Source organism: Bicyclus anynana, chromosome 14, assembly GCF_947172395.1.
Source record: "Bicyclus anynana chromosome 14, ilBicAnyn1.1, whole genome shotgun sequence".
NCBI lineage: Eukaryota > Metazoa > Arthropoda > Insecta > Lepidoptera > Nymphalidae > Bicyclus > Bicyclus anynana.
Window position 1 is genome coordinate 4,451,178 of NC_069096.1, and position 14,065 is coordinate 4,465,242.

At 35.7% G+C, this 14,065-nt stretch overlaps 1 protein-coding gene across 2 annotated transcripts in view; it reads left to right on the top strand.

Moving 5' to 3' along the window:
- LOC112048203 (inositol hexakisphosphate kinase 1) overlaps window positions 1–14,065 on the top strand; it is a 70,697-nt gene that overhangs the window by 37,027 nt on the left and 19,605 nt on the right. For both annotated transcript variants that reach the window (XM_024085655.2, XM_024085654.2), the window contains exon 2: window positions 12,853–13,023. In XM_024085655.2, the coding sequence (XP_023941423.2) occupies window positions 12,886–13,023 (138 nt within the window). In that variant the 5' untranslated portion in view covers window positions 12,853–12,885. The remainder of the gene's footprint in view (window positions 1–12,852; window positions 13,024–14,065) is intronic.

A 14,065-nucleotide genomic window follows, 5' to 3' on the forward strand; every position in this document is an offset into this window, starting at 1 on the left:
ATACACTATGGTTTATGTATATTATGTACAACATAATTAACGTCGACCATGACTTTAAAATATGCATTAAAGTTGTGATCGATAATTATTTAGGCTAACTTAAGATTATTTATTATACGTATTTTTTTTTTTTTATTCTTTACAATTTAGCCCTTGACTACAATCTCACCTGATGGTAAGTGATGATGCAGTCTAAGATGGAAGCGGGCTAACTTGTTAGGAGGAGGATGAAATCCACACCCCCTTTCGGTTTCTACACGGCATTGTACCGGAACGCTAAATCGCTTGGCGGTACGTCTTTGCCGGTAGGGTGGTAACTAGCCACGGCCGAAGCCTCCCACCAGCCAGACCCGGACAAATTAAGAAAATCTCAATCTGCCCAGCCGGGGATCGAACCCAGGACCTCCGTTTTGTAAATCCACCGCGCATACCACTGCGCCACGGAGGCCGTCAAAATAATATATAATGAGATCAGCGATGAATTTCCTGAAATAAATAAATAAAATAAAATAATAGGAAAACGTGAATGAAAGCAGCCTTTTTTATTCTTATACGAACTACTAATAGTATTGTAATTGAGTCTTACTTTACATGAATGGAATGATGACTACACTCTTGGCAAAACTCCCTTCCATTGAATTTGTTAAGGTAGCGTTTGATTTTACAATTTCGAATAAATATAATATACTGTTTTACAATAAACCCTGCCGTAACATTTACATTACAGAATGTTATGTTATTACAATTTTGGAAAATCGCAATGAGTAATTTTTTGACTTGCCTATCCTGTGCAGTACCCTTTTAGATCTACGGTTTTAGTTATCAACTGAAAATATAAAGTATTTCACCCGCGTGGTTCCCGTTCCCGTAAGAATACGGGGATATAGCCTTTAGCCTATAGCCTTCCTCGGTAAATGGGCTATCTAACACTGAAAGAATTTTTCAAATCGGACCAGTAGATCCTGAGATTAGCGCGTTCAATCAAACAAACAAACTCTTTAGCTTTATAATATTAGTATAGATAATTGATTTATTAATTTGTTTTCTCTATCTCTCTCTTTGTCACTCATATATTTCCCGCACCAAGTTTTAAGACGGTCTCTTTAAAGATTAGTTCCCAGCAAGTAGATTTTATGTGTACTTTTATATGAAAATAATAATTTATTGATTTTCTTTAACCTACAAAAATACGACTTGATCGTTTTAAAATATTTATACTTTTAAAAGATATTAAAATCCCAGTCGATAATTCTGGATAGGAATCGCAGCTTCGGATTTCTTTTCGAACTCCATTAAAAATTTGACTGTCCTACATCTATAAATATAACAAAATTTTTACATCTATAAATAGATGTATAACAGCTAAATTTTCAGATATTTTTTGACAATGCCACAGCCTACATTATAAGGTTTGTGGTTTGTTAAAATATGAATTCCACAAGGTATAGAATAGCTGTATAAATCTTATTATTCAAAATACATAATTATAAACTTTCCTGGAAATATATTAGTCACGCTAAATAAATGGAAATACCGCAATCTTATCTAGTCATCGTTTTGTCTCGTACTTGTTTCTTGATTGAAAATTCTATTTATTGTTGTGTTTATATATATAAATATATATATTAAATTATTTGTGTATAGTAAAAGAATGAGAAATGACTGACACTTGATTCTACTCAAGATATGCCAAAAAAATAAATAAACAGCAAAATTAATTAACTTGCGAATGCAGCTGCAAACAATCTCTCACTGACACCTTCTGACAAGACCTCAGAAGACTAATAAAAAACTCACCTTCAAAATTCCGTTGCTTGTTATAAATTAACCATTAAAATATAGCGCCGCAGAATTCAGGAACATGAATTTCACTTCATTTTATGATGATGCTTAGATTTTGTGTATGTACCTACTTAAATTTTGCACGTACGAGTAAGTAAGTGCGTTACTAAGCACACATGCCAGCAATGCTCCCGACCTAGTAACCCAATGTTGACCTATTTCCACTGTTGGCACACCTGGATTGAATTTGCTGTACCTACCATGTTTTTTATTAACTATAATAGTGCAGCTGCGTTAGAATAGCATGATCTTCTGCTTAAAATAGTTTTCTGGCTTGCGACTACAACGCGTTGGTATATTTTACTCGAAAAGTCGAAAATAGTCTCAACTCGACGATAAAATTCGGTCAAGGTGTGAACAAAGTAGCACTAAACTTAGAATCTTTGCAAGCAACTTATGTAACGCTAATATTGTCCGTCTTAAATAAATCTTGTGCGCCAACACATTTATTGGCATCAATCTGATCAATAAGCATACTAATCTGGGATACATTATTAATTAAACAGTCGACAATAAGAGTACTTGAATGAAGTTCGTTGAAAAATCATTTTATGTATCAAGAGTTTAATGCAAGTTGCTATATAGAATAAAGCTAAATAATATTTTCGTAAATTTTAATTTTAATTGCCATTAGGTGGTAAATCATTGGTCGTTATATGTCAATTAATTTTAAATTAATTAGCTAAGTGATTTGTATTATCCTCGTGTAAGTCGGAGATGAAATACAGCCTATGTTGGTGCCTGATATTGGTGAAAGAATTTTTGAAATTAGATTAATGGATTTTGAATTTGTTCGTTACATACAAAAATACAAATCTTACGTCTATAATACTAGTGCTGATAAAGTTAATAGATAGTTAACAGGTTTTGAAATGTTTCTCGGCTTTATTGAATTTATAGTAAGGGCCTTTCATATCAACTTCTATACGTATCGAAATGCAGTAAGATATGTTTTCTTGTATTAATAAGGGTTTTTTTTTCTATTTGGAAGATAAAAATATGTGTAATAATTTCTATATTATAAAGCACAAATAGAGATAAAAGATACATTAGATTACCTAACTTCTCAAACGACATTCACTCGTCTCGTTCGATAATCTGCCATAGCTTTGTCCTTGGTTCACATCACCTTTCAAATGTTTTTATAAAAGGCAATCAATGATAATGTTGTGTGAATTATTGCTTACATTCCATATATTTATATGGAATGTAAGCAATAGTATGAATTATACTGTTTCTGAGGTATTAGTATATTTTAATACAACACTAACTTCTGGAATTGAATCTTTAATATTTGAGTCTGCCGTCTTACAGTGGTTATTGTCGCTTTAAATTATACTCAATATTAATTGTGCAATGAGGATTACGTAATTAGATTTCTATATATCATAAAAGTTTTCAAGTGATCATGATCATAATTCTAATTTCGAAGAAATGTTGATTAGTTTTGTTATAAGTAGGTATTTTAAAAACAATTCATTGTAACTCGCACACATTAAGTCAAGTTCCGTCGTATTCCACAATATGACTATTATTAGATCCTTTGTGTTGTTATCAACGACTGGATTTATTTTAGGTATTGCGTCTCTATCTTTTTGTACCGATCGTTAACTCTTTGTTCAAAATTCAATTTTTTTCAAATCAAATCGTCATTTTTTTGAAACGTCGAGGTTGATTAATTGTAAAGACTCTACCACCGTTTCGGGAGGCAAATTCTGCTGAGAAGAGCCGGTAAGAAAACAGTTGCTCTTTTCAAAAAAGACATACAGTATTATAATTTACAATTGATATCATCATGTTCTTTAGACGTTTTATGAAGTGAGTTCCTTCCGTTTCCTATCACTGATTTGCTCTAATTAAATGAACTTCGTCATATATTTTTTCGCAAAACTATTTTTGTACCGTTAATGTCCTTGAGAAACTAGGTCTTGCAATTTAGGTACTGAATTACGGCTCTTTGACGATATTCCTCTGATAATTATATCATTAAACCAAAAATAACTAAATTTATCAATATTATTCAATAATCACTCTTATAGTCATTTCAAATTGTAGTTTGTTTTGTTTGTTTACAATGAAACGTCTTCGAGATAGTTTAAACTGGTTCTAAACGGTTAGCTGATATCATATTAGTTATGACCACTTGCCCATTATATCTACACAATACAATATAGGCTTAAAACCGACGCTCGTATCTTGTAATACTACAAGTTGTGTACAATTTACGAACGTGTTTACCGTTCAATTATAGTTCAATGTATTAATTTTATATGGTTCACTTCGGTGAATATACTCATCCACTAATGTTTATCGTACATAAAACACTGTTTTATTGATACAGTTAATTCATTATGTTTACGTTGAAACAACATTTATTGTACGTTCGGATGCACATCATTCGCTATTGGCAGTTATAAGAAGTTGCGAGTATTATTGATTGTGTGCGGTTTAATTTTAAAATCTATTTTCGCTTCTGGTACTTATTTATTCTGACGTGCGGACGTCGTGTTGCCTTTTGGTTTGCTGGGAAAGTCGCACCGGCCGGCTGAGGCGGGGCCTCGCGTCACACAAATAAATCTTTTGGGAGAGCACGTTCGCTCTGTTTCGCTTCTAATTTGGTGACGACGCAGTTTGGCGTCGGCGAACGGCGTTCGCTACGTAACATCCTTTCACACGGACGGCTGTATACGTCACGGGCGCGCGTTGAAATATCTCAAACGTCAATATTTGTGGGAGTTGTTCCGTGACATCTATAGGACCTCGTTAATGTAATTGTTGTTTTGTTTATAGAACATTTTAAATAGCACGAGTTCTATTTTCGCTCGTAAATATGTATTACCTACTCGTACCTAATATTGGGGTCGAAACGGAAATGACATGAGTTTGCGTAAATTAAATCTCGTTGTTATATAACTTTCATTGTATAGTTTTTAAGAGTTATATTTAAATTTGAGTGCAGTGTCATACTTAAATAAAATAATTGCCTCTTTGAATTTTAAATTTATTCACTTACATGTTCAAGAAACCGCACTGGTTGTTCTTTATGGATTAATTTAATTGTTGAACATAAATGAAAATTTGTAAAAAAATGTGTACCACAATATTATCAGGTGTTTTTAATATGAGTATTGGTTGATAGATAGGAGATTAATTAACTGCATTGGTATTATAGCCTCAATAGCTCAACGGTAAGGCGGTCGGACTCATCACCGAAGGGTGGTGGTTCGATGGCTCGAGCCTTTCCCGCCTAGTTGTAGGGGAACGGGAATATTGGTCATATTAAAAAATATACATGTCAAATATTCTTTTATATAAAAAAAATAGGTATAGACGACATTTTTTTAAGCAGTTACACATTCTACGTCGTCTACACTTTATTATTGAAAATCAGTGCATTTGTACTGCTGGTGTATTGTAGAAGGTCTTTAGATTATTGAGTGAATGTCCTACAATGCCCTTGCATTCCTTTTTTATTAATCGTTTAATCAATTTAATCTGTTCCTGAGTCGGTCTGAGCGGTTGAGTGTCGTCGCCCGGCCTGCGCCCGGCTGATGACCGAAGATAACTAGTTTTTACTTTTTTAGCTGTAAACCTGAATCCAGTGCCTTTGACATTGAGACAAAAAGTCCGACTCTCATGGATAGGATATGCCTATGTTTAAATTGAATTACAAATCACTAAAGCCTCGCGCACATTCGATTCCTTTGATCGGGTTCAATGTAGCGCCTTGCATTCTTCTAATCGCGAGCGAGTCTATTTAATAAAAATTTATAACAAAAAAGTGCAACGCCGCTAAAGATTTCACTTCAAAAAGTATTAATAAAAAAAACATATTAATTACGTAGTATTTATTCTATATACAACTTAACAATCATTACAGTTTTATGCGCCAGGTACAATATTCAAAAGTGTACGGAGCACGTATCTATGTGCTCCGTGATTGCCCGGTAAATCAGAGATGTCAAAAAAAAAACCAAAAATTTCATACGCGATTGTAATGGCGTCAGCGTGTTGCTATGGTTAATCGTGGCATCTCTTACCGTACGTCATTAACACCCGAAAATGTGTTACTGCACCTAGTTCAGGCCGCTTCATACATGCCACTTATTTTAAGAATTTTAACATTTAACAGCGACCAAGTTTTGACACTGACATTTACAATGTGACTATTACTTCACCTTTGACAGCTGAAGTCATATAATACAGAACGTGTGATGCAATCTCGAACGCATTAGTCTGTGCGAGGCCTTAGTAAAAGTGTACCTATATTTAATTAGCATTTATTAGATACAATTAATTAAATCTGTCTAGATCGTTGACTACGTTGACTCACAGTGTTGAGACTTACGTAAAACACCAGCCGATTCGCTTGCTCGCGTTTGGATACCTTGTGGATAATAAATTGCGAATATTCTAACAATTACAAAATAATACGACGTATTATGATAACTAACGTATTAGTCTTTAGAATAATATAATAACGTTTCGTTGAGATTCTTAGATTATACTCGTAATGTGTTACATTGAAATAAATTGCAGTGTAATTAACTCTAGCCGCAAAGACATTAATGTAAAAACGTGCCAGTCTTGCGTCAGCCGTCGTCCACCCCGTTTTACAACTCCTTGCTTACAAATACAGATTGAGAAATTGTTACACGTGCCTTTTATTTTCCTTCACCAAAAGTAGCGGATGACTGCAACTCCGACCACGTGGTGGACTGTTTTTGTTGGATAAGTTTACTTTACTTTTTTTTGTAAGACAAGAAAAAAAAGATTACCTTTAAAAATTATCTTTTATCGCCATAATATTATTTTAAGCATTTGTTAATGCTTCATAAACTAAGTAAGTACACACTTTCGGCTGTAGTTCTCGTCTTTGACGTTAATCAAGCTTGTGGGTAGTTTTGTCTGGTTACATTGAACATAAACATTAAAACGGCAAATATATTAGATTGCGTTTTAAAAGGCGCTCGAAAGAAATTCGACAATTTTTACCTACATTAATAAATGCATTCCATACCCATAGTTCTAGATTTAGTGCGATGCGAATACAAAATACAGAGAAATGCGACGCGAATTGCAGCGATGCGATTTCATGAGGCAAAGCGACTCCGTGCCAATGCCACTGGAGGATTGTGCGTAACAACTGAATCTGCGGGTTCTTAAAAATGCGTTGTATCGCATGTGTCATAAGCACATCTACACAAGTCACTCTTAGGACTTTTTGTAGCAATAAACCCATACGTTGAAATCATGTGGATAATACGCAGCCGACAATTTCATAAACCAGTCAATTCAAGTCACTCATTATACTTGTTTTAACAACAAACATGCGTTGCTGTAATGTGGAAAATACGCAGTCGGCAATGTCATAAGCGCATCTAGACAACTCACTCATTGGACTTGTATCAGTCAACATATGCGTTGAAATTATGTGGAAAATACGCACATCTAGACAAGACACTCTTTGTACTTGTTTTTTATAATACTTGCGTTGCTTTCATTTGGAATATACACAATCGACAATGTCATAAACAGATTCAGCCAAGTCACTCATTGCACTTGTTTTAACAACAAACATGCGTTGCTATCATGTGGATAATATGCAATCGACAATGTCAGAAGCATATCTAGACAATTCACTCATGAGTCTTGTTGTAAATACATGCGTTGAAATCAAGTGGGAAAATACGCAGTCGGCAACGTCATAAGCAGATTTAGACAAATCACTCTTAATTTGTCGGAATCTCTGTTTTTTTCATGTATGTTCACCGATTACTCGAAGACGCCTAAACCGATTTGAAAAATTCTTTTTTTGTTCAAAAGGGTATGCTTTCCAGTTGTTCCCATAGTAATCATATCAGGATCTAATTGGGATCTTGGAGAAATCGAGCGGGACTAGTATGTCAATGTTTGCGTTAAGTATTTTAAAACACTACAATTTAACGAAGGTCTGGCGTCGAGCTGATGATGGAGCCGAAACACAGACGAGGGAACTCCTCATCATTTACAGCAGTTACATTCTAATTAATTTGTATCGATGAGAACTTTACAGCTAGATGTGTTGTGTGTCATTAGGGGTCTGGTGATGGAGACAAGGGACAGCTAAGGGAACCCCTCAAATGTGTAGTGTAGTAGCTACCTGTGATGTGATTTGGCTTGATTAATTAGTATTGATGATAACATTTCACCTATAAGGGTTGTGACTGTCATTAGGGGTATAAGGGGAATATTCATATTTCGTACTTATACATGTTATCACTGAAAATGAAAAATAAAAAATTTTAATAAAGAAAAAAGACAATCGACTTCAAAATCTCATAAATGTTTCTACTAAACTAAAAAGGGAAAAATAACAACAACGGGCTTCCTTCTGATCAGTTTGAAGGCGGTATCAAGCCAGTGCTGTGTTAATTAAAGCCGTTTCTGAAAGAACTGTCTGAAAACCCTAAATCTTTATCATTTAAATGGCTTGAATTAATACATCACTGGCTTGGTACCGCCTTTAAACTGATCATAAGGTAGCCCATGCATTGTTATTTTTCCCTTTTTAGTTTAGTAGAAACATTTTTGAGATTTTGAAGTGGGTTGTATATTTTTATAATTAATTATAAACATACTTTTCTGTCATCATGATTGTGTAAAATACGCAATTGACAATGTCATACGATGTCATAGATTTAGACAAGTCACACTTTGGAATTGTTTTAGCAATAAACACATGCGTTCAAATCATGTGGAAAATACGCAGTCGACAATGTCCAAAGATCCAAAGATCTCGACTATCTTTGGACTGGTTTTTTGCAGTAAAATTACACATGTTTGAGCCAAAGTTTGAGTACAAAGAGCCTTCTTAGCCCAGTGGATATGACTTCTGCCTCCGATTCCTGAGGGTGTGGGTTCGAATCCGGTCCGGGGCATGCACCTCCAACCTTTCAGTTGCGTGCATTTTAAGAAATTAAATATCACATGTCTCAAAAGGTGAAGGAAAACATCATGAGGAAACCTGCATACCTGAGAATTTTCTTAATTCTCTGCGTATGTGAAGTCTGCCAATTCGCATTGGGCCAGCGTGGTGGACTATTGGCCTAACCCCTCTCATTCTGAAAGGAGACTCAAGCTCAGCAGTGAGCTGAATATGGGTTGATAATAAATATCTAGAACGTGCCATTGAAAGTATTTGTTGCTGTAAAGATTAAATATTGATTCTAAATATTTACTTTGTCTCCATTTCAGATAACATAAAATTAAACATTGAACTCTATTATTTGGCGCCGTGCCGTACCATGTAGAATTGTAGAGTATACTTATGATAAAAAATAAATCGTTACTCGGCATAATCATAACATAATCGTATTGCAACTTATTTATGGTCAAGTTTAGTTTAGTAGCAGTTATAATATAAAAATTTGCAGACCTTAAAATCTGCAGACCGCAAAAGGATTGACGCTTTCGAGATGGTTTCCATGGACTGCATTTCGGACTAACGCATCCATACTTGCCCAACTCAAAGTTAAAATTAGACTCTCTACCATATGCCTCAAGCGTATTTTAGAGTACTTCGGCCAGGAAAGACGGAGATAATCTGGAAAAATTTGTTATTACTTGATCGCGGGGGCGCAGCCCGATGCGTTGGTCCGACCAGGTCCGCACTACACTCGAGTCCACAGTTTACGATGCTCTTCGCGTAGCCGGAGATAGGAAAGAATGGCATACCATCCTAAAGACAAGGATTAGAGATGGAGGTGGTCACGACCCTCACACATGAGGAATACGACTTACGGAGGAGGATAATATAAAAATCTGTAAAATTGTGTTTTCTTTTTCTTTCATTGAGAGTGTTGATCGAGCTCTTGTAATACATCATGTATGTAATCTTTTTGACATAAAAATGGACTCGATAGACTAATATATGACTCGGACCTCTGCTGAGAAGGACTTTAAGATTTGCTGATTGAGACCAGTCCTGACGTCCTGTGAATGCGTTAGAAATATATTTACTTGTACACTTATAGCCGAAAGAGGCACCAGTGTGCAAATATATCTAATTAGTAGGTGCTATTGATATTGTCGTTCGCCTTGTTCGCCTATGACCAGGGCCATATTATCTTTAATTTCCATAACATTAAAATTCAAGTACACAAAGACAAGTAGCACAGGATATCTAGGACTAAAAGAATTACATGACTCGAGATTTTTTAACCATCGGTAGGGAGTAACTAAACAAACTTATCTCGAGTCCTCTAGATTTTTTGTCAAATTAACTTAAATGGTAAAACTCATACTTTAGAAGAAAAAACCCAATCCAAAAACTTTTTGAGTTTCTGAGTCACCCCAAGGATCCCGATTGTTAAAAAAATTCGAGTCATGTAATTATTTTACAAATCTTATACGATTCTTTCTAGATTTCCTGTACTAAATCATCAAACATGATTCGCACTTGATAGTAATAATTTTTATGTCTCGCCTGCCAGAGATAGATATGTGTGGTACGATTCTCGCATTGTGTATAATCGACTTCCGATTGATAAGTGTTATCACGGGCTAACGGGATAATCGTCGACTACTGCAAAATACATACGCTGAGCTTAGTGCTGGGTTGCAATAGTCTTGTGCTTACATTGAACAGAACTGGTAAAGTAGTTTCACTAGTTAGATTCTTAACAATCACATATAGTCAAATGTGTAGTATATTTAGTTTATGTTAAATTTAATATCGATGTTTCATCTACATCTATATCTATACTTATAATAAAACTGGTCGAATTCCATACACTTATTCGCAATTTGAGATTTTACTTATACCAAATGTTACCGTGGCCTAATGGACGCCAGCGCCATCTAGATCTATACTTATAATACGAATTCTGTGCATTGTAGATATTTTGAAAATTATTATTTGGGGGGGGGGGGGGGGTGTAAACCGATACTGAAGCTAAAAATATTTTTTTTTTCGATTTTTTGTCAAAAAAACACGGACAGACAGGTCCGTGTTTTTTTGTTATTCGGGCATCACGCTGAAACTACTGAATGAATTAAAATGGAACTTGGCACGGTATAAGACCATAAAACGAAAAAGGTTATAGGATACTTTTTATTGCGAAAATAAAATAAGAAGGGGGTATAATAGGGGTTGAAAGTTTGTATGGAAGGTCCTTCATTTTTAGAGTTACAGTTTTAAAAATTTGTTTATAAATCATAAAAAAAATTACGAAATATAATGGTATTCAAAAATTTTTGAAATTCAAACTCTAAAGTGGTGAAATAGGGCTTGATAGTTTAAATTGATTTCCACGCGGACGAAATCGCGGGTTCTTTATAAAAAATAAAGTAACTTTTTGTAGAGACAGATACTTAATAACAGATATATTATAGACGGTATCTTAGCTTTATTTGATTAGCACAATTTTTGTATCGAATCTTTATGTACGTGAAACTATAATGTATAGTTTCATGTGCTGTTTCTAGGTTGTTATCACTTGAACACTTCATTACGATATTATCTAAATAGTTTTAAAAAAAGTATTTAGAGTAACAAAAAGTATCTAATCGTTCTTTTATCCAAATACATGATGGAAGATCACTTACTACTCCATCCTTGACTAGTGTCTATATGCTTCTATTCAAGAAAGAAATTTTTATTTAGGATAATCTACATTAGATTTTGTAATTATAAATAAGTTAATCAATTACTTCTTGTTGCATTGCATAAGATACCTGTCATTTCATAAATCTGGCTAAAAGTGTAAAAAATATGACTGGGTAGCTTTGAATTTTTATTGCGTGTATATAATACCTAATTATAAATTAAGTGATGTTTTAATGATTAATTAGGTAGGTACACTAATGTAAACGTGTAGAATTGATAAATCCTTCCGAAAATTATGGTATTTTTTTAACCCTTAATTTATTGTTTTGGCTTAACGTCAGGAGAACGAGTGGAATAGTGCACAAATGATTTTATCTCAGATTAACTATTCTGAGGATTTTATGCACACGTACAGTTAGTTACTTAAAAAACATGTACAGTTTGAAGGCGTTTGTTTCATCTAGCGTGTATACTTTATCTACATACTAGATCGTTCCAAAGGTCTTTATTATAATGCTTAGTTGATATAAGTACTCGGGTTGCAAGAGTTACGTAACGTGAATAGTTGATGAACTTTGTTATTTCAAGATAAGACATGCTGGTTAATTAATCAACGTTACGATCTAATTTGGAGCCACTGTTACGGTAGGGCGCGGTTGGGCAGTCGCCCAGAATATACCGAATTATAACCAGCAGATATTTGTATGTTAACAATCTATTATTACTATTGGTGAAGTAATAATAGCCCCATAAATATGATTGTCAAATGTGTTACTTCCTTTTCTGGTCTTTAATTGCTTTTAACTATTCATCTGTATCACCATTTGTCTTTATGTTGTCACCATTCTAGATATCTCCATTTTAGACAATATAAGGAAGTTCAATTTTTCAATAAAATTAATGACAAATAATAAATATCTCTCCGATGACATTGCAAAGCTTCTAGGTACGCCCAAACTTTGCTATAACGTTTAAGTCTTCACCTAAGTATACTTTCGTATCAAGGATATTAAGTATTTGTGTCTTTAACGCGTTAGTATGCCGCATACGTGAATACGCGTAGCAACGGCTAAAAATACGTCATAATCCTACTTAAAATGATAAATTCTTTCATCTTTTAACAACTGAGTGGTGTAATTGTTTTTTTCTGCGAAATTGATAAACATGTAGCTGCAACATCAAACTATACCCATGGTCACGTTAAAGCCAGGTTTCTAAATTGCTTCCCTTATAAAATATTGATAGCCCTTGATGGGCTGACATCGGAACGGACATTCGGCTAACGGACATTCACTGAAACGACCATCAACGTTCATACCTTCTATGTACTTTTTTTCCATTTATTTATTAGATAGATGTGACGTGTGGCGGAAAGGTACCTTGTTCTGGTGAAATGTTTATGAAATATTCTGTTGTTTTAGGTGGACAGCGGCGGCGGTGGCTCTGCCGAAGTAATGGTGTACTCGCTCGGCTGGGGCATGGGGGAGCCGGAGCGGCGCGCGGTGGACCGCAAGCGTGCGCAGCCGCCCGTCGCGCACACGCTCTCGCCCGACGACGGGCACGAGGTGGACGTGCTGCCGCTACACAATCAGGTAAACTGTCGCTGCAGTGTTGGTGTACTCGCTCGGCTAGGGCATGGGGCAGCCGGAACGGCGCCCGGTAGACCGCAAGCGTGCGCAGCCGCCGGCCGCGCACACGCTTTCGCCCGATGACGAGCACGAGGTGGACGTGTTGCCGCTACACAATCAGGTAAACTGTCGCTGCAGTGTTGGTGTACTCGCTCGGCTGGGGCATGGGGCAGCCGGAATGGCGCGCGATGGACCCCAAGCGTGCGCAGCCGCCGGCCGCGCACACGCTTTCGCCCGACGACGGGCACGAGGCGTGCTGCCGCTACACAATCAGGTGAACTGTCGATACAGTGTTGGCTGGGGCATGAGGAAACCGGAGTGGCGTGACCGCAAGCAGAACTGTCGACGAATACTTAGCTAAATCGATGCTCGATGAACGATGGACTTACACTTAAGATCAGATGAGCCTTCTCGGATCTCTTGATTCCGTCAATTTTGAATTACTACCTTAAAACATTAAAAATTTGTACAATAAGGCAATGTATTATTGCTGATTGTTTGTTTTGAAATCATATTCAAATCTTCATCGCGTACACACAAGTCATGTCCGGCGATGGGCATTAAACATGTTTTGGGAAGTCCCTACATGATAAAAGGTAAAGTATAGTACGTATTGTGCACAGGATTTTTGTTGAAAAATCATGATACAAAACCCTTCATTGAAGGTCATGAAAATGTTTGGGTAACCGGCGTGTCTAGATGTACTCGTGAACCCAATGACTCGTACATTGCAACCCAATGCTAATGTTGCTGCGATATTGTAAGCTGACTGCGTGACTCGTGCAATTGATCAATGATTTTCTTGCTAGGTAATAATTTTTCAGACAAAATGTATAGAATATCAGTAATAGTATTTTATAGTAAGTTAACATGCTATTCGGGATATCGTATACGAGTACCTACATGCATGTCAAGCGAAAGCTTTCATTACTTTAAGTAATGCCATAGTTGTCTATATTTTACAAGACCACCACTTTGTACATTATTAATTAATTAAACATTAAAA